This window comes from Salvelinus alpinus, chromosome 8 (assembly GCF_045679555.1).
Source record: "Salvelinus alpinus chromosome 8, SLU_Salpinus.1, whole genome shotgun sequence".
NCBI classification, from domain to species: domain Eukaryota; kingdom Metazoa; phylum Chordata; class Actinopteri; order Salmoniformes; family Salmonidae; genus Salvelinus; species Salvelinus alpinus.
This window is the reverse complement of record NC_092093.1, coordinates 25,530,672-25,550,671: the sequence shown is the minus strand read 5'-3', so window position 1 is coordinate 25,550,671 and position 20,000 is coordinate 25,530,672. Positions and strand designations below refer to the sequence as shown.

General features: G+C 42.9%; 1 protein-coding gene across 1 annotated transcript in view; it reads left to right on the top strand.

The window, feature by feature from the left end:
- syne1a (spectrin repeat containing, nuclear envelope 1a) overlaps positions 1-20,000 on the top strand; it is a 223,310-nt gene that overhangs the window by 25,206 nt on the left and 178,104 nt on the right. Inside the window, exons 2-9 of the mRNA XM_071413100.1 lie at positions 1,841-1,902; positions 8,956-9,051; positions 10,200-10,283; positions 14,697-14,717; positions 14,940-15,032; positions 15,227-15,396; positions 15,589-15,785; positions 18,126-18,247. Of these exons, the coding sequence (XP_071269201.1) occupies positions 1,841-1,902; positions 8,956-9,051; positions 10,200-10,283; positions 14,697-14,717; positions 14,940-15,032; positions 15,227-15,396; positions 15,589-15,785; positions 18,126-18,247 (845 nt within the window). The remainder of the gene's footprint in view (positions 1-1,840; positions 1,903-8,955; positions 9,052-10,199; positions 10,284-14,696; positions 14,718-14,939; positions 15,033-15,226; positions 15,397-15,588; positions 15,786-18,125; positions 18,248-20,000) is intronic.

The window sequence follows — 20,000 nt, the reverse complement described above, 5'->3', positions numbered from 1 at the left end:
GTCCATTACATGTAATCCGAGTAAAAATCTATTTAAATTACAGGTTGTAATGCAACAAAATAGGAAAAACGCCAAGGGGGATGAATGCTTTTGCAAGGCACTGTATGTATGGTGAATATCGAATGGAATATGATGTCCCATTAATGTATTGATATATGAGACAGTGTGAAAGTGATACACCGTTTTCTGCAGATTATTGTGGTGTGAGTCTGTCTGATTCTATAATGATGGATGAAATACAGTTTACTCCGATGAATCTTCTAGTAACATGACGTTCAAACAGCATTCTCCTTCTTCTTCCTCTTCTTCTCCATCTTCTTCTTCTTCATTCTCATTCTTCTTCTTGTCCTTCTTCTTCTTCTCCTTCTTCTTCCTCTTCTTCTCCTTCTTCTTCTTCTTCATTCTCATTCTTCTTCTTCTCCTTCTTCTTGTTCTCCTTCTTCTTGTTCTTCTTCTTCTCGTTCTTCTTCTCATTCTCCTTCTTCTCATTCTTCTTCTCCTTCTCCTTCTCTTCTTCTTCTCCTTCTTCTCCTTCTTCTCCTTCTTCTTCTTCTCATTCTCCTCCTTCTTCTTCTTCTCCTTCTTCTTCTTCTCCTTCTTCTCCTTCGTCTTCTTCTTCTCATTCTCCTTCTCATTCTCCTTCTTCTTCTTGTTCTCCTTCTTCTTGTTCTCCTTCTTTTACTTCTTCTTCTTCTCATTCTCCTTCTTCTCCTTCTTCTCCTTCTTCTTCTTCTTCTTCTTCTTCTTCTTCTTCTCATTCTCCTTCTTCTTCTCCTTCTTCTCCTTCTTCTCCTTCCTCTTCTCCTCCTTCTTCTCCTTCTTCTTCTTCTCCTTCTTCTTCTTCTCCTTCTTCTTCTTCTTCTTCTTCTTCTTCTCCTTCTTCTTCTTCTTCTTCTTCTACTTCTTCTTCTCATTCTCCTTCTTCTTCTTCTTCTACTTCTTCTTCCTCTCTCTCCCTTCTTCTTCTTCTTCTTCTTCTTCTTCTTCTTCTTCTTCTCCTTCTTCTCCTTCTTCTTCTTCTTCTTCTTCTTCTCCTTCTTCTCCTTCTTCTTCTTCTTCTTCTTCTTCTACTTCTTCTTCTCATTCTCCTTCTTCTTCTCCTTCTTCTTCTTTATTTTTATTTTTATTTTTCTTCTTACTTTCTCCCCCTCTCTCTTTCTCTCTCCCTCTATCGCTGTTAGTCTGTCTTTCTCTCAGAGTGAGGAACCCTGCAGCGATTTATGCTTTGTTCTAATTTAAGTGGATTAGATTTTTAAGGGACATTGTCAGTAGTATTGATTGTGCCTTTGCTAATAGATTTTTATCGCTGGGACCATAACAAACTGTGCCCTTCACTCCCAAGTAAATACGCACAACACACGACTTTATGTGCTTTTATGATAGGTGATCAACATACCGAACAGGCAGAGATATAGTTGGGGGCTTGTTGTGAAATGCAAGAATTAGACCTTCTTGTTCTCCTTCTTCTTCCTCTTCTTCTCCAACAAAATAGGAGAAGAAGTCACTCATGATCCATTTTTATCATAAAAGGTCATCCTTTTAAAAAGCCACACGGTTATCAATCAGCTTGACGAGGGGATACAAGTAGGTTGGTTAAAATGCCATCTGAATGTCAGGTCTATTCTCATGGAGCAAAGTACAGTAGAGCAGAGGCAGCTAACCACTTAGAGACATTAGGCATAGCAATGCCCTGAATATGGAAGTTGTTAATCAGAGTCATCATCCATCAATAAGGCCTAACTCAAGCCCTGTTCATAACAGTGGTACGGTACAGTTAGAAGAAAGGATGTCCATTCTGTTTGTCTACAAAGCATGTGACCATGATGTTTCTGATTTTCAGATGAGCAAGAGGCAGTGCAGAAGAGGACGTTCACTAAATGGATCAATTCCCACTTGGCAAAGGTAAGAGTCTGTCTTACTGTCTGTCTGTCTGTCTGTCTGGCAGGCCTTTCTGGTCATTGTTGTGTTTACACTAAAAGGGCTGTAAAGATTTAGACCCCCCCATCTGACCAAAACAGGCAGAAATGTCAGGTGGTCTTTTCAAATAGCACTTACACTAAAAGGGGTATTATCATCATTTTCACAGTATTATTCCAACCTCATAGTGTGGAAATATATATAAAACACAGGAAAACACGTTTTCACTGCACTGTGCCTTTAAAAGTATTAGGCTAACCAGTCATGAGACTTGGTTGCGCCACCCCCTAGATCACATGTATGCACAGCACACACTACTGTTCCTTCTCACCTGACCTTACATCAGATCGCCTGTGGATAGCTTTCAGTCTTATATCATACAAAAGTAATTATAGCTTTTTGCGTTCAACAAAAGCAATTTCTGCTTTTTCCCCTCCAGTACAGTGTACTAAATTAGGATCTGTATCATCTCATATTTATGACGTTTTCCATCTCTGCAGGCTATACTGTAGACAAGGTTTGGGCTCAGAGATTGGGGCTAAAACAGAACCCTACACCTCCTTTGCAATTAATTTGGATTGTTCTGCATAAGAGCTCAAATCCTTCATTTGCCTTCCTATTAGGCTTAGCCTACCATTTAAGCAACAGTGTTTCTGTAACCTAAACAATTACAGTTGGCGCAGCCGCATGCTTTGGTCCGTCATGTGCATGTAATTATAGTATTATAACGTATTAGGCTCCTCAATTTAACCCATTACTGCTTGAAGAGCATGTCGGGGAGCGAGTGGACAAGGCGACTGCGGCACAGCGCCACGCAATTAAACGCTATTTCAATCCGAGCCGCCGCCGCTCTCAAGGTTTCCAATTTGATTACGACAGTGGCCGCATTCATCTGCGGCGAAGCAGAGCAGAAAATTCATTTGAGGAGGCAGTCTGCAGGGAATAAACCTTGACATGATATTAAATATCAGATATCAGGACCTTTGCAGCAGAAAATTACTCACCACCAAAATATTTAAATGTCCTGGATGTGTTATAGCGTTTAAAGTAAAGACCTAATAATTTATTTATCGCACTTTATCCCCAGACAGCAAATAGATTAAAGATGTCCTCCAGCTATTTTTAATATCCAAAATATAAATACAGTACACATACGAAAATAAGTACAGACACTAAAGGATAAAAAATGTGTTCTGAGGAAAATTGTATTTTTTAAACACAACTGAAAACTTCAAGGGCATTCGAGGAGTTGGTCTGCCAGAGATTTTTCATATTGTCCCCCCCACTTGCTTCAGGAACAATAGAGGAACAATAGAGAACAGAAGACAAAAGAGGGAAGCCCCCCCTTCCTCACCCACCTGTGCAATGTCACGAGGATACCTGGACCACCTAGTGGGATGTGGCTTTTGTTATGTAAATCAGGTGAATGAGCTGAATAGGAGACTGGAGTAGGACTTTAAAGTCATGTAGGGTTGTGCTTTATGCCCTGCTTCTGGGCTACATTCATGTCATATTAACAACCTAATTTGATCCTAATCACCAACCTGAAACTATGTGGATGATATCTCATCAAACCTTCTGGAACGGTGTTGATCCCTCATCAAAGCACTGGGGAAGATAGGGAATCAGGCAGGACTACCTGACATAGTTTGTTCTTTACGATTAAACTCGACATGTTTGATTTAGGCTACCTCCTCTATTCTGGAATGATTATATCGTTGCTCTGTGCTCTGTCTAAATAGCTTTTAAATTCTTAAAGGTAATTGCTTAGCTTTTTTTCTGACTCGTCTCCTGTTGATTAAACCCCCCCCCCCCGCCTCCCACCATCCCTTCTTCATGCCTATTTAACCTCTTCCTCCTTGAGCATGACGTTACCGTAGCGACCGATGGCAGCATGTAGGCCTATTTGTCTTAGTGGATTGCTTTGTGTCAGGTTGGTAAACGGGTTGGTAAACAGAAATGGCGCAAAGACCGTGTTGAACATAGGGCGTGTCTCTATGAGGTTGCCTTGTTGAGGGAAATAATTAGGCCTGTGGTGAAGTGCTGTTGGCTGAAACCTAGCTGACTTAACTCTACTCCATGGTGAAGGAAGTTTCTGATCAACTCCACCAACGAAGTGGAGCAGCGACCAGGCTTTGTGGAATTCATCTCTGACTACATCAATTCGGCCAAGGTCAATACTTTAAAAAAATTACAATTATGAAACGCCCACCTTGTATCTATGTTTGTCCTCTGTAGTTGCGTGGCTTTCTTTGTTTGCTGAAATCCATAATTTTTCAATAAACGTCAATCAAGTACAACCACCGACTGTTCCCTTGTTGAGATTTAATTGGCACATTTGCACTGAGTTGCCATCTTAGAGCAACAGCAATGAGCAAACAGTCAGTGGTTCAATTTGATGAATGTTTATTGTAAAAGTACGGCCTCCCGAGTGGCGCAGTGGTCTAAGGCTCTGCATCGCTGGCAGGGATGTTCTTGTCCCATCGCGCACTAGTGACTCCTGTGGCGGGCTGGGTGCAATGCACGCTGACCTGGTCGCCAGGTGTACGGTGTTTCCTCTGACACATTGGTATGACTGGCTTCTGGGTTAAGTAGGCATTGTGTCAGGAAGCCGTGCGGCTTGGCTGGGATGAGACAAGACTGTAACTACCAATTGGGCAGAAAAAAAAGGTAACATTTTTTTGGGGGGAAAAAGGTATTTCAGCAAACAAAGGCATGCAACTACAGAGGACAAACAGAGGTACAAAGTAAGCATTTCCTAATGACATTTTTTTTAAAGTATTGACCTTGGGCGAATCAATGTAGTCGGAGCTGAATTCCACAAAGCCTGTCCCTGCTCCACTCTGTTGGTGAAGTTCATCAAAATGTATGTAGTTCTGTCCCTGAGCTGTTCTTGTCTATTGATATTCTGTATTATGTTTCATATTTTGTGTGGACCCCAGGAAGAGTAGCTGCTGCTTTTGCAACAGCTTATGGGGATCTAATAAAATACCAAAATACCAAATCAGAAACTTCCTTCACCATAGAGTGAAGTTTAGTCAGCTAGCTAAAACCAAGCCTATGGGTTCCTCTATATATGTTTGCCTTTGAATGCCCTGCAGTAAAACAAACAAGTTGAATTTTTTTTTTTTTTTAAACCCCATGTAGAAAAATGTTGTGAGGCCCTAGCTAGGCTCGGCTCCCTTTTTAACTAGTCCCTTGGAAAGAGAGAGAGAGGCAAGCTAGCTGAGCTAGTGGGTTAAGCACAGCTCTCCAGGGGTAGAGGGTCATTACCATAGTTATCTCAGGCCTTTAATTCTCAGCCTAAAGGTATGTGATTAATCGTTATAACGTAGGTAGGTGAGATAACGCTGGTATGGGGGATACACCCTCTCCTTCCCCCCTGCTTCCTTCCCCCTCCTGGGCCTACCCCTCCACAGGTAACAAAAGATGATTTCATATGAGCTCTGACAAAGGGGCAAAGATAGAAGAGCGCAGTTATAGAAAATATGAATGGTTTCCTATTACACAGGGTAATATACCGTCTTGTAATATACCGTCTTGTCTATACTGCAACTTTGTTGAACCAGCACCTACATAGCATAGTATGTATGACAGTATGATTTATTTTCAGTGCACATCCACATATGCAAAACCATCCCAAAGCAAGATCAGCCAGCATGGGTGAGCCAGGGAGAATGTATATAATATGCCTCTGCATGTTGCACAGAAGAATATGATTAAAGCACTCAGACTGAAGAGCTTTTAAGTTGTACTCAGCTACTCAGCAGAGAGAGTGAGAGTGAGAGAGAGAGAGAGAGAGAGAGAGAGAGAGAGAGAGAGAGAGAGAGAGAGAAGACCCTCATTTTCCATTTTGACAAATCCTCTGTGAGAAGGTTAGGGCTTAATTATGGGCTGGCCAGTGTGAGCGGCACGGCAGGCTCATCATCTCTCAGCAAACAGCTGGGCTAGGCTAAACTAGCTGCATTAATCAGCAGCCAAGTGTTCCCAGAGATTACTGCAAAGCCCCACTGACCATTGTAAACACTTTTTTCACCCTGTCTCTTATTCTTTCTTTCTTCTCTCAGACGTTATGGCACACAACTCGTCCCAACCCCCTTCCTCATCCCACATAACTTATATTTTCAATATTTTACTTCTCTACTCCTGTATGTCTCTATCATCTTGTCTGTTTACTTCTCTACTCCTGTATGTCTCTATCATCTTGTCTGTTTACTTCTCTACTCCTGTATGTCTCTATCATCTTGTCTGTTTACTTCTCTACTCCTGTATGTCTCTATCATCTTGTCTGTTTACTTCTCTACTCCTGTATGTCTCTATCATCTTGTCTGTTTACTTCTCTACTCCTGTATGTCTCTATCATCTTGTCTGTTTACTTCTCTACTCCTGTATGTCTCTATCATCTTGTCTGTTTACTTCTCTACTCCTGTATGTCTCTATCACCTTGTCAGTATCTCATCGTTATTCTTTCCTGGATCTTCTTCCATTCAGTCTCTCTTCCTTCTTCCATTCTCTTTTCCCTTTTTTTTTTCTCTCTCTCTCTCTCTCTCTCTCTCTCTCTCTCTCTCTCTCTCTCTCTCTCTCTCTCTCTCTCTCTCTCTCTCTCTCTCTCTCTCTCTCTCTCTCTCTCTCTCTCTCTCTCTCTCTCTCTCTCTCTCGCTTTCTCTCTCTCTCTGCCTCTCTCTCTCTTTCTCTCTCTCTCTCTACCTCTCTCTCTTTCTCTCTCTCTCTCTACCTCTCTCTCTTTCTCTCTCTCTCTGCCGCTATCTCTCTCTCTCTCTCTCTCTCTCTCTCTCTCTCTCTCTCTCTCTCTCTCTCTCTCTCTCTCTCTCTCTCTCTCTCTCTCTCTCTCCACCCCCCCTCTCTAAGCATGCACATAAGGTCATAGACAAGCACACTTACAGAGGCTGGGATGTTTCCAATCAATTAAAGCCCAGACACTCACATGTAATTAGTTCCTAAAGCCCTTGATTTATTTATCTGACTCCTGTGACTGAGCTAAGTAAATGGATATTACTTCCTTATTTTGTAATTAGTAGAAATTTCCTCATTAACTCTTGGATTATAACGAGATAATAGGAGAATTTAACTTCAATTAGCCGGTGGCATAATTTGTCCGTCTGTAGAGGCCTCGGTAAAGGGGTTTTCTGTCACTCATTGAAGGTGACACAAATGCATTCTGAACATTAAAATATTTAAAGCAATGGAACTATTAGAAGTGGAATTGAAGAGGAAAGCTCATTGCTAATTAATTTTGAGAGTTGTGTGAGGTAGGGTCTTTGCTTCTCTTTCTTTCTCACTCTCTCGGTTCTCTTGTACAACATGTCTGGGTCCAGATTCCCTATTCCTTTGGTCTCACTCTCTCGGTTCTCTTGTACAACATGTCTGGGTCCAGATTCCCTATTCCTTTGGTCTCACTCTCTCGGTTCTCTTGTACAACATGCCTGGCTCCAGATTCCCTATTCCTTTGGTCTCACTCTCTCGGTTCTCCTGTACAACATGTCTGGCTCCAGATTCCCTATTCCTTTGGTCTCACTCTCTCGGTTCTCTTGTACAACATGTCTGGGTCCAGATTCCCTATTCCTTTGGTCTCACTCTCTCGGTTCTCTTGTACAACATGTCTGGCTCCAGATTCCCTATTCCTTTGGTCTCACTCTCTCGGTTCTCTTGTACAACATGCCTGGCTCCAGATTCCCTATTCCTTTGGTCTCACTCTCTCGGTTCTCTTGTACAACATGCCTGGCTCCAGATTCCCTATTCCTTTGGTCTCACTCTCTCGGTTCTCTTGTACAACATGTCTGGGTCCAGATTCCCTATTCCTTTGGTCTCACTCTCTCGGTTCTCTTGTACAACATGTCTGGCTCCAGATTCCCTATTCCTTTGGTCTCACTCTCTCGGTTCTCTTGTACAACAAGTCTGGCTCCAGATTCCCTATTCCTTTGGTCTCACTCTCTCGGTTCTCTTGTACAACATGTCTGGCCCCAGATTCCCTATTCCTTTGGTCTCACTCTCTCGGTTCTCTTGTACAACATGTCTGGCTCCAGATTCCCTATTCCTTTGGTCTCACTCTCTCGGTTCTCTTGTACAACATGTCTGGCCCCAGATTCCCTATTTCTTTGGTCTCACTCTCTCGGTTCTCCTGTACAAGATGTCTGGGTCCAGATTCCCTATTCCTTTGGTCTCACTCTCTCGGTTCTCTTGTACAACATGTCTGGGTCCAGATTCCCTATTCCTTTGTCTCACTCTCTCGGTTCTCTTGTACAACATGTCTGGGTCCAGATTCCCTATTCCTTTGTCTCACTCTCTCGGTTCTCTTGTACAACATGTCTGGGTCCAGATTCCCTATACCTTTGTCTCACTCTCTCGGTTCTCTTGTACAACATGTCTGGGTCCAGATTCCCTATTCCTTTGGTCTCACTCTCTTGGTCTCCCTTTACTTTACCTCCCTGTCTCTCTTCTTCCCACCACACTCCCTCTTCCCCCCTCTCTCTTTTCGCTAATCTCACTCTGAATGGCTGAATACCTTTTCCTCTAAACCTCTCCTCAGACCCACCATGTGACTATGCTTTAAGAGAAATCATTGATGTGGAGTCAGGGAGAAATTGAGATATGTGTCTCTCCAGTGTGGAGGGCCACGTCAGGTCATGGAGGGAGTTCTTGAGAGGGCTCACTTTGAAAATCATCAGCATATTTCTGGATTTTGGGATTCGGGACCCCTTTCAAAAGAGACTGATCCTCCTTGCTGTCAATCAATCGTCCCACAGCCAAGCTTTCCTGTGGCTCAGAATATCCTTTTAAACAGGATTTTGTGAATGTATTGTGATCATGCATATTACATGCTTGGAGACTTACTGAGCCATGTTGCTTTTATTACAATAACCATTAAGTCTAGAAAAATTGATCTTGATGGGTTAAGTTTCCAAGAAAATTTGACCTAATAGCTTTAGTTGGGTAATTACTGTATGGCACAGAACACTTCCGTAAACATTAAACTAATGCAGCTTTGGATTGACTGTTGTTTGTTATGGTTCCCCCCAGCGTGTCCCGTCCCTGGTGGTGACGGACCTGTTTGAGGACATCAAGGATGGGGTGATGCTGCTGGCCCTGCTGGAGGTCCTGTCTGGACAGAAGCTGGTGAGTCCTGGACCAACCTGCTCTGGGATCAGTTCAACTAGTCTGCAAGTGGTCTCACTCAGGGCAGCAACAAAAGCCCTTCACTCCTGGCTTTGGGTCAGATTAATTGCACTTGGTCTTGGTCACAATGTTGTTGTCTCATAATAAATACCAATCCAAGCCCACCAGATCCCCAACATGCAGGGTTAAACTCTAACGCTCCCTTGATGATGTTCAACTGAAATGACAGTAAGCTCTCTCATCAAAAAACAGAGCAATGGAATGTAATGAAGGCAGGGTTGACATGGAAACCTGTTTGTAAAGGGCATTTGATGACTGATTTTAAATACTACTGTGAAAGACTTTCTCTGTGAACCCTGCCCTCAAAGCTATGTTTACAGCATATCTATGGACATCAGTGAATGTGAGAATGGAAACGATTACATGGAAATGCTTATTGATTAGTCTTTATTAGGATGTTTGGTTGGAAAAAAATCAGGCTAGACAAACAGGGAAAAGCCACGGGGTACACACACACACACACACACACACACACACACACACACACACACACACACACACACACACACACACACACACACACACACACACACACACACACACACACACACACACACACACACACACACACACACACACACTGTTTGATGGTCCCACAAGGCCAATACAGCCTTGGGTCTAAGCTGTCTGTTATATTGATCTCTTTGCTAAAAGGCAAACACACTCAGATTCATTTTCTCTCTATCTCTGTTTCTCTATGTCTGTCTCTCTCCGTTTCTGTTTTCTCTTCCTTGTTTGTTATGTGATTCTCATTCTTGTTTTCTTTGTTATTCATTCTGCCATCTTTCCCTCTTCTCAATCTCTTTCTACTTTCCATTCAGTTCTTTTTAGTTTCAATGTTTTCATTCATTTCTCTCTCTCCCTACGTACCTTTTTCTTTCTGTTTAACATCCTTCTGACTCTGAAACTGTATGTCTCTTTAACTCTGTCTTATATTACCTCCCCACCCCCTGTCTCTAACTATCTCTCTCTCTCTCTCTCTCTCTCTCTCTCTCTCTCTCTCTCTCTCTCTCTCTCTCTCTCTCTCTCTCTCTCTCTCTCTCTCTCTCTATATATATATATATATATATATAATCTCCCCCCTCTAGCCATGTGAGCAGGGGAGGAAGCTGCGGAGGATCCACTGGGTCTCCAACATCGGCACGGCGCTCAACTTCCTGGAGGGCAGAAAGGTAGGAGTGCTCCATCTCTACCTTTCCCCCTCTCCTCTCCTCCCCCTCTATCCCTCTACCCCTCCATCCCTCTCCCCCTCCATCCCTCTAACCCTCTATCCCTCTACCCCTCCATCCCTCTCCCCCTCCATTATTTTACCCCTCCATCCCTCTACCCCTCTATCCCTCTCCCCCTCCATCCCTCTCCCCCTCCATCCCTCATCCCTTTGTCCCTCTGTCTATCTACCCCTCCATCCCTCTCCCCCTCCGTCCCTCTCCCCCTCTGTCCCTCTACCCCTTCATCCCTCTACCCCTCTATCCCTCTACCCCTCCATCCCTCTCCCCCTCCGTCCCTCTCCCCCTCTGTCCCTCTAACCCTCCATCCCTCTACCCCTCCATCCCTCTCCCCCTCCATCCCTCTCCCCCCCCCTCCGTCCTTCTCCCCCTCCATCCCTCTACCACTCTCCCCCTCTCCCACTAACCCAATGACCTTCGCCCACTCTCCTCCACTCCTCCTCCGCCCATCTCCCCCTCCATCCTTCCATCCTTCCACCCCTCTACCTGTATACTCATCCATCCCTCTCACCCTCTATCCCTCTGCCCCTCTCCCTTGACACACATGGTTCAGGTGATGGCCTTGGGGTCAGAACGAGGAAGACTGACCCCGGATGACTCTTTCTCTACTACATTCCCCTCTCTACCCCCCCCTCTCCCATCTCCTTTTGCCCTGCTGTATCTCCCTTCCCCCTTTTCCTTATCTATCTCGCTCTCTCTCTCTCTCAAATTGACTGTTTTCCCTCACTCCATGAGATCCATGTCTATAACCAGTATTCCATCCAACCATTTTATGCGAGTAAAGTACATGTAGAATAAAAATGTCATGGCAGGCCTGATGGAAACAGAAAATGTGTCAGTAAACTTTCCAAATGTCGACAAAACAAAATATGCTAGAGAAGGTGGGCTCTTTTTGTGTCTGTAAAATGAATTATGTGAGAAGTGGCGGTGGAAATGCCTTCATGTGCAAATATTAATATAATAAACATAATATCGAAGTAAACTTGGAGTCACGCAATGATATGTTGTGTGGTCTTCCCACTAAGACTCGGGTAACCATGCAGTTTATTAGGCTACAGATGAAATCAGTTATGATGAACTTCCCAAGGTGATGAACGTGATGCTGCTTTCCAATAAATATTGAGGGTCTTATTCTGGTGACATGATGATCGATGCTTGACTGCCATTTGACAAAGAAAAATATTCTCTCCCTTATCCATAATGATCTCATCATGTTTACTAGCCTACCCACACTGTATCTGCTGGCTAGAACACACAAGCCCAGAGTAGGCGCATTTGCTATTTAACACAACAGTTGTTGTTACATTCACGTCATTTAGTAGACACTCTTATCCAGAGTGCATACATTTTCCATACTAATCCCCCATGGGAATCGAACTTACTATCCTGGCGTTGCAAGTGCCATGCTCTACCAACTGAGCTACACGGGACATTGCACTTTAGATTTTTAGGCTGTACATGAAAAGTACATTTTGTGTCATCACGCACTGATTTGTGTCCGCAACAAGTCCGTTTGGTGGAAACACACCATTGGTGGAACATTTTTCATATTTTCTTTATGCTGATTTTAGAATATTCTCATGAAAATCTGTCGCCAATTGGATGGAAACCTAATTTATGAGATGGATTCCCAGTATTAGATCGCTAATACTCCACATAGCATGTCTTTGGATATACATAAATAAATCCGCAAGTATGAGCTCGCGTCTGGCGGGACATTGATTTAGCTTCTTCCTGCACTGTGACAGGGTTAAACCCTAAATCCTACAACAATAATCTGCAGTCTGGAGTGTAGACACCGAGATTGGGTGTCTCTGCCATGCCATGCTGGGATGTGTGTGTGTGTATGTGTGTAAATCTTATGTGTCCATAGACTGTATTTAGATTTGATTTTAGTTCCTATCCTCAGTGCTCTTTTATCACATTTGCCATTTCCCCTATCTCCCTATCTCATATCTGTCACAATGGGAGCATGATTTAATATCTGCTGTTACCTACAGTATATGATGTTTGGTCTCTCTCTGTCAGATAGGTTTTATATTGGTCAGACTGGTCATGTCCAAATAATCCATACTTGCGTCCTAAATAGTAGGCCGTTTGGGTATGCAAAAACATTATGTTTAATAGTATGTGACATTTCGAAAATCTAGCAGCGGTGTAAAGTACCTAAATAAGACTACTTTAAAGTACTGCTTAAGTAGTTTTTTGGGGTATCTGTACTTTACTTTAATATTTCTATTTTTGATTACTTTTACTTTTAGTCCACTACGTTCCTAAAGAAAATAATGTATTTTTTACTCCATACATTTTCCCTGACACCCAAAAGTACTCGTTACATTTTGAATGACAGGAAAATTGTCCAATTCACACACTTATCAAGAAAACATCCCTGGTCATCCCTTCTGCCTCTGATCTGGTGAACTCACTACACATAAAACATCCCTGGTCATCCCTTCTGCCTCTGATCTGGTGGACTCACTACACATAAAACATCCCTGGTCATCCCTTCTGCCTCTGATCTGGTGGACTCACTAAACAGAAAACATCCTGGTCATCCCTTCTGCCTCTGATCTGGTGGACTCACTAAACAGAAAACATCCTGGTCATCCCTTCTGCCTCTGATCTGGTGGACTCACTAAACAGAAAACATCCCTGGTCATCACTTCTGCCTCTGATCTGGTGGACTCACTAAACAGAAAACATCCCTGGTCATCACTTCTGGACTGGTGGACTCACTAAATACTCACCGCTTTGTTTGTAAATTAAGTCTGAGTGTTGGTTCCAAATAGCTAAGCTTCTGCGTTGGTGTTCAAATGTAGGCTAAGAATATTTTTGTTCTCCTTAAAATGATCACGAGTATTGCATTGTAGGCTGCATCTTTGAAAACAGATTTTTAAAGAGAGTTTTTAAATGAAATACTAAACCATCTTTTTATTTCTGAGTGTTTCAGCACCGCGGTCTCAGGATCTGGATTAATGATGTCATGTTAATCAGGCCTTTTGATTTTTGAAGTTACGGATTGTTTTAGTTTTGTAGACTACGCTAGCTATTTAATAATTGTATGTATGGAAAAGCCTTATAGCAGTCATTCTGATCTCGTTCCCATTGATCAGTGCTTTAGTTTATTATGTTGCTGTCCAGAGGTTCTGAATTTGCGATTCACCCAGCTGTCAACATTTTTCTGTGCAATAGTGTTTTGATTTGAACATTTGAAAAGTTTTGGTGTGTTTACTAGGCTATTTGATTTAATTTATGTTACAGCACTTTGGTTTCACTAATAAATATGTTGAAATGGAACCAAATGATCTGTTTCTGTCTTTAGTCCTTTTAAGTTGGATAGATGGGCTATATGGGTTGAAAGTGATAGTCTGCTTAGAATCAGCCTGAGTAGGCCTATAACGCCATTCCTATTCTATTCAGAGTTTAGAGAAATTCATCAAATTGGAAATGAGCTATTATCAGGCTGGCATGTTTGATGAATTTGGAAAAATCCACCTGCACTCAGCCCCACCCCACCTACTCAGCCAGTTCGGAGCCACTACTGAGAGTTGCAACCGTGGCATACCTTTTACTAAACAGTACGTACTAAATAGTATGCGATGACGTGTACATAGTATGCAGTTTATGTATTTAGTAGGTTGGTATGGGTATTTTGACACGGCCACTGTCTTCTTTCCCGTATATCGCCCTCCTTCTTGACGCTGTATGAAGGCCCTTTCTTTGTCATATTGTTGAAGCAGTGTCCCTCCATCTACTGTCAACCACTATCTTTACATAGTCTAAGGACCCCATTCTGATATGAAATGCTGTATTATGTATAAACTGCCTACTAGACCCCCTCTTTAGACCTGTCTTAGATATAGAAACATGAATTATATGTACAGTACTGCTCGGTCTCTGACCCTCTCCCAAGTGGAGCTTCTACAGTTTTTCCTTGTCATGGAGACCTTTCCCACCCCATATTGTCCCTCCTCCATACCACAGTCCCAGTGTAATATGATAACCTTTAAAGCTCAGACTCCTCTCCTCTGTAATATACCCTCTGATATGGATAATATGATGAATGCCCAGGCCCTCTCTCTCTATGATATACCCTACCCCTCTCTCTCTCTCTCTCCTCTCTGCTGGGTGTAATCCCCGGTGCTGTCTGTGTATAGGTGATAGATCTGTCCTCTCAGCCCGCCGTAGAGCAGCCAGGGTTATCTCACTGCTAGAGTCTTTATCGCTTGGCTCACACTCGATGAGGCATCCCCCTGTCACTCACCCATACTATATACCTCCTCTAACTGCATCCAATCTCTCTCTGTCTACCTCTCTTTTGCTCCCTCTCTCTCTCCTTTTTTCTCACGCTCACTCAAGTCTGCGTACAGGGGATCACCGGTTAGTACCAGCTTATTTTATGTTTTCATGAAAGTTATTATGAATGATATTACACTTGGGTACTGTGTTCATAGTCCGTATCCGTATTTCCATATATTGTACCATTACTAGATTGAGTGAATTTGTGCATATTTGTTCCAGACAGTATGTATTAGAACGGATATGATTTCTGATAAGTGATATCCTACAGTATAATGCTAGATATTGTATGTTGTGACACAGATCAAGCTAGTCAACATCAACTCGACTGACATCGTCGATGGAAGACCATCTATCGTACTGGGGTTGATTTGGACAATAATCCTCTATTTCCAGGTAAAGTGCCTCTGTGGTGGGTGGGTGTCATCCCACTACAAGTAATGCAGCATTATTGCACAATTACACAATAAAGGCAATGGTGTTTAATTTTGTGAGTCAGCCATACTCTGTCTTCTTGGCACAAAAAGCTGTGCTTTCACTATAGCAAAAAATCTCTCTATCTCTCTATCGCTCTCTCTCCCCTCGTGCAGATAGAGGAGTTGACCAGTAACCTGCCAGCGCTCCAGGCCCTCTCTAGCAGCACCTCCTCAGTGGACAGCTCAGACACCACCAGCCCGCCTGTCAAGAGGAGGCCCCTCCCCCCGCTGCATGGTGGGGCCAGGAAGGCCCTACTCAGATGGGTCCAGCAGACCGCCACCAAGTACGGGACACTACAGCCACTGCACCTACTGCAATATAACATGATGATACTTATGATATTACTAACTACAGTAACACTTCTATTACCAGTACTAATCGTGGTTGTAGTGATAGCTACTGATAATGATATTAGGATAGCTAATAATAAGTGATGGTGTTATTGATGTAATGCTGTATTTGTCTGTCTCTTCAGGCATCTGGGGATCGACGTGAAAGACTTTGGGCCGAGCTGGCGTACAGGTGTGGCATTCTTCGCAGTGATCCTCTCTCTTCGACCCCACCTGGTCGACATGGAGCGTGTGCGGAGGAGAGCCAATCGAGAGAACCTGCAGGAAGCCTTCTCATTGGCCGAGACTGAGCTGGGCATTCCGCAGCTACTGGACCCAGAAGGTAAACCACAGCCAGAGAGGTCATTTCCTGTTTGGCAAATTAATGTGGGTCGTTCCACGAAATTAGTGCCTTTTGCGTCCCTTTATAATGCTAAGTAGAAATTGTGCACAAACATTCAAAAAGCATGTTATATTAAATTGAGTGCCCTTTAATATAGAACACATGGAAAATTCAATAAATCTTTTTTTTTTATTTGAATAAAGACTTGCTAAAGTGCCTAAATTCAGCATTTTGAAATCCGTCTGTGCATCCTCTCTGACTTCTGGGAAGACACTAGCCCACTTAATCCTAACATTTATCCAAGTTCACCATCATTGTAAAGTTATTTTGTTTCTTTGACAAAGCCATTTCTCTAGATTACTATTTATTTCATGTGATTAGTGATTCATTTTAAGGTTAAAAAAAACGTTCCCTCATTTTAAGGTCAACCCTGTTACGTGAACTGAACTGTCATTTTAATACAGTGAAACTATTCGTTTTTTTACATTGAACATCTAATAGTCAAATCATAGTGTAAAAGCAAGTGAGCTGGATCTTCTCTTCTGGGCCATGTTCTGGTGTTTTGTGATGAACATCTGAGAGGGTTGAACATAACATGTCAACCCTGTTACCCATATAGACAGGCTACAAATGTTTTAACAATAAAACAGTTTTTGGTGAAGCTTGCATTCAATTGTCCTCCCTGTTTCACACAACCAGCTTCCATTCCCCCTGTCACAAGGGTTTTATGGATGACTTAAGATGAAGTCATCAACCCTGTTACGGTCAACCCTGTTACGGTCAACCCTGTTACGGTCAACCCTGTTACGGTCAACCCTGTTACGGTCAACCCGGTCAACCCCGTTACGGTCAACCCCATTACGGTCAACCCTGTTACGGTCAACCCTGTTACGGTCAACCCTGTTACGGTCAACCCTGTTACGGTCAACCCTATTACGGTCAACCCTGTTACGGTCAACCCTGTTACGGTCAACCCGGTTACGGTCAACCCGGTTACGGTCAACCCTGTTACGGTCAACCCTGTTACGGTCAAAGCTGTTACTTTATTTGGCACCTACTACGCACTTACTATAGTCATTTTTTTATTTAACCTCTTGAAATGGGAAAACATGTTTTTTATTAAGTTGAACATGTGCTTTTTATGACAGAATGTTAAAATTAGGTGAAATTAAACTTTTTTTTGCTCACCAAGTTACACTACTCAAAAGGCCTAATTGATGGAATGGCCCAGGTACACTGAACAAACTAACCAAAAGTCTAGAAAACTTCTGGTTAGAAAACTTCAACTTTTCTAGATCTTTACAAACCTGAAGCTGATATGTCAGCCACGCTCCATGTCAATACAAAGATTCACTATGCTTTCACTAGTGTACATTCCTGCCTGTGTATCAGATACATCCCTCTAGAGTGAATCCTCTCAACAGCCTCTGTGCTCCTTCACGGCTGCCCCTCAGAATGAGCTCTGACAAATCCAGTTTGACATCACCATAATTAAGGGCCATTAGGGCTAGAGAGGAGTCAGTGCCAGAGAGAGCATCCAGCAGCTCACCAACATACCATATAAACCTGATATGACAGTTTGATGCAAGGTGGCAGGCCTTCCACTCTGTCTGAGGTTTCTGTTAGAGGCTTTCTTCTGCTTGATTACAAAGATCAGTGATGGCTAATCGCAGTAGTCTGTTGTTGATATAGCTGGAGTTAAATAGTGATGAATGGTTAGCTTTTTCCAGATTAGATGTCATTGAGAATGCTATGTTAATACTAGTATCTGGTTGTTCATAACAGCTGGTATTCAGTACAGTTCAGTGTGTTGTGGTGACTAGACTGACCCCTATCTGTTCTTTCATTGCCAGCAGCATACCACCCTGCATACCACTGCTGGCTTGCTTCTGAAGCTAAGCAGGGTTGGTCCTGGTCAGGCCCTGGATGGGAGACCAGATGCTGCTGGAAGTGGTGTTGGAGGGCCAGTAGGAGGCACTCTTTCCTCTGGTCTAAACAAAGATCCCAATGCCCCAGGGCAGTGATTGGGGACACTGCTCTGTGTAGGGTGCTGTCTTTCGGATGGGACGTTAAACGGGTGTCCTGACTCTCTGAGGTCATTAAAGATCCCATGGCACTTATCGTAAGAGTAGGGGTGTTAACCCCGGTGTCCTGGCTAAATTCCCAATCTGGCCCTCAACCATCACGGTCACCTAATAATCCCCAGTTTACAATTGGCTCATTCATCCCCCTCCTTTCCCCTGTAACTATTCCCCAGGTCGTTGCTGCAAATGAGAACGTGTTCTCAGTCAACTTACCTGGTAAAATAACGGATAAATAAAAAAATAAATTTCTCCCCAGATGTGGATGTTGACAAACCGGATGAGAAGTCCATCATGATGTACGTGGCCCAGTTTCTGAAGCACCACCCCAACCCTTGTCAACAGCAGAACAGTGACTCAGACACCCAGCCAGAGGAAGAGGTAGCAAGCCCTGTCCCTCTCCCCACCTCTCCCTCTCTCTCCATCTTCACAGCCATGTCTCTTCCTATTGTTTTTCTCTCTCCGTTATTTACATCATTTGCCGCTATTGTCCTCTATTCAAGAGTTATCTCAGACCTACAGGTAGACTTGCGGTGTGTGCTGTGTCTGTAAACCCTTGCCCCTAACACTGACACAAACTACCCAACCTTTCCTTATTGTCACCTCTCACATTCCCTTACTCCTTAGTGATGTGATGTAATGTCTTCTTGTCTGTTGTTGATCAATCACTTCTTTTTTGGACATCTCTCCCTTCTTCTTTTTTTCTCGTTCTCTCTCTCCACTGTGGTGTTGTCTGTGTGGTCACTGCATCCCTGTGGTTGTTGTGCCTGCCTCTGTTCCACAGCATGGTCTTGCTCCTCGAGATATTGAGGAGATGTTGGAGGTAGGTTCAGTCTGTAGAAGTATTAGTATCCTCATTCCGGTCCACTGTGCAGGTTCTCCATCAAACGTTCCAAAAGAACATTCTTAGAATGTTTGTAATTCCCCGCTGGAACACATACTGCTTCTAGCCCGGTTGCCAGCCTGTTTTTGCTTCAGCCAACTCTGTCAGTGTTTTGCATGACAACAACAAAGGAGGCAGCTACAGTAGAGACAGACTGACACCCAGGTTACATTGTTTCTACATACTTTAAATATTCACCATTCCATTTTATTGTTGTAATCACCAGCTCTACTATTGTATTCTGGTGGAATTCGCAGTGTTTTATGTGGTAAGGGAATTCATTTTTTTCTTTCCACATCTCATTTTACCTGAGGTGATAGTCCTGTATTATATGATGTGATATTACCATTATATTAGCATTAGTGCTAACAGCTACGTTGTATTAGCATGACAATGGCCGCAGCTGGCTAGGGCTAGGCAGGGAACCCTTTTATTGGCAGACGGTTTGATGGAAAGCCTTGGGTTTTGAATGAATAGTGGTTGGGTTTTGTAAGGTTACAGTTTCAGCTTCGAGTGGCTTTGACATTAAGTCTCTCTAACTATGCCTCTTTTGCGTCAGTGTAGGATTTTGATATGTCCTTGCCTTGTTATAGCCACTGGTTAGTACTCTCTACCGCACTGACAAAGATGTGTAACACTTTGTGTTGTTTATTTACATTCAGTAAAACGTTTTTTTAATGAAATAAAGAAAGAAGATATGATTTGGCAGTGCTGATTTCAGGGACAATACACTAACTAGGCTGTAACAGTGAATGTTAGCTAGCTAGTAATATGATCCCCCCCCCCCTGTAGTGTGTTTAGGGGACTGCCATTCAGAGAAGAGAATACGTTCCCTTAGCAGGGGATTCCAATCCAACGTCTGTAATGTGAATAAAGAATACAGCCTTACAATGGGATGGCTGAGCAGAATAGAATGGGCTGAAACTGAATAGGGAGTGTTAACATTGAATGGACTGTTGAACTAACTAACTTGTCATCATACAGTACCTTCGGAAAGTATTCACACCCCTTGACTTTTTCCACATTTTGTTGTGTTACCGCCTGAATTGGATTAAATTGCGATGTCACTGGCCTACACACAATACCCCATAATGTCAAAGTGTCAAATACCCCCTAATGTCAACATTTTTCAAAATTAATAAAAAATGAAAGCTGAAATGTTTTGAGTCAATAAGTATTCAACCCCTTTGTTATAGCAAACCTAAATAAGTTCAGGAGTATAAATGTGCTTTACAAGTCACATAATAAGTT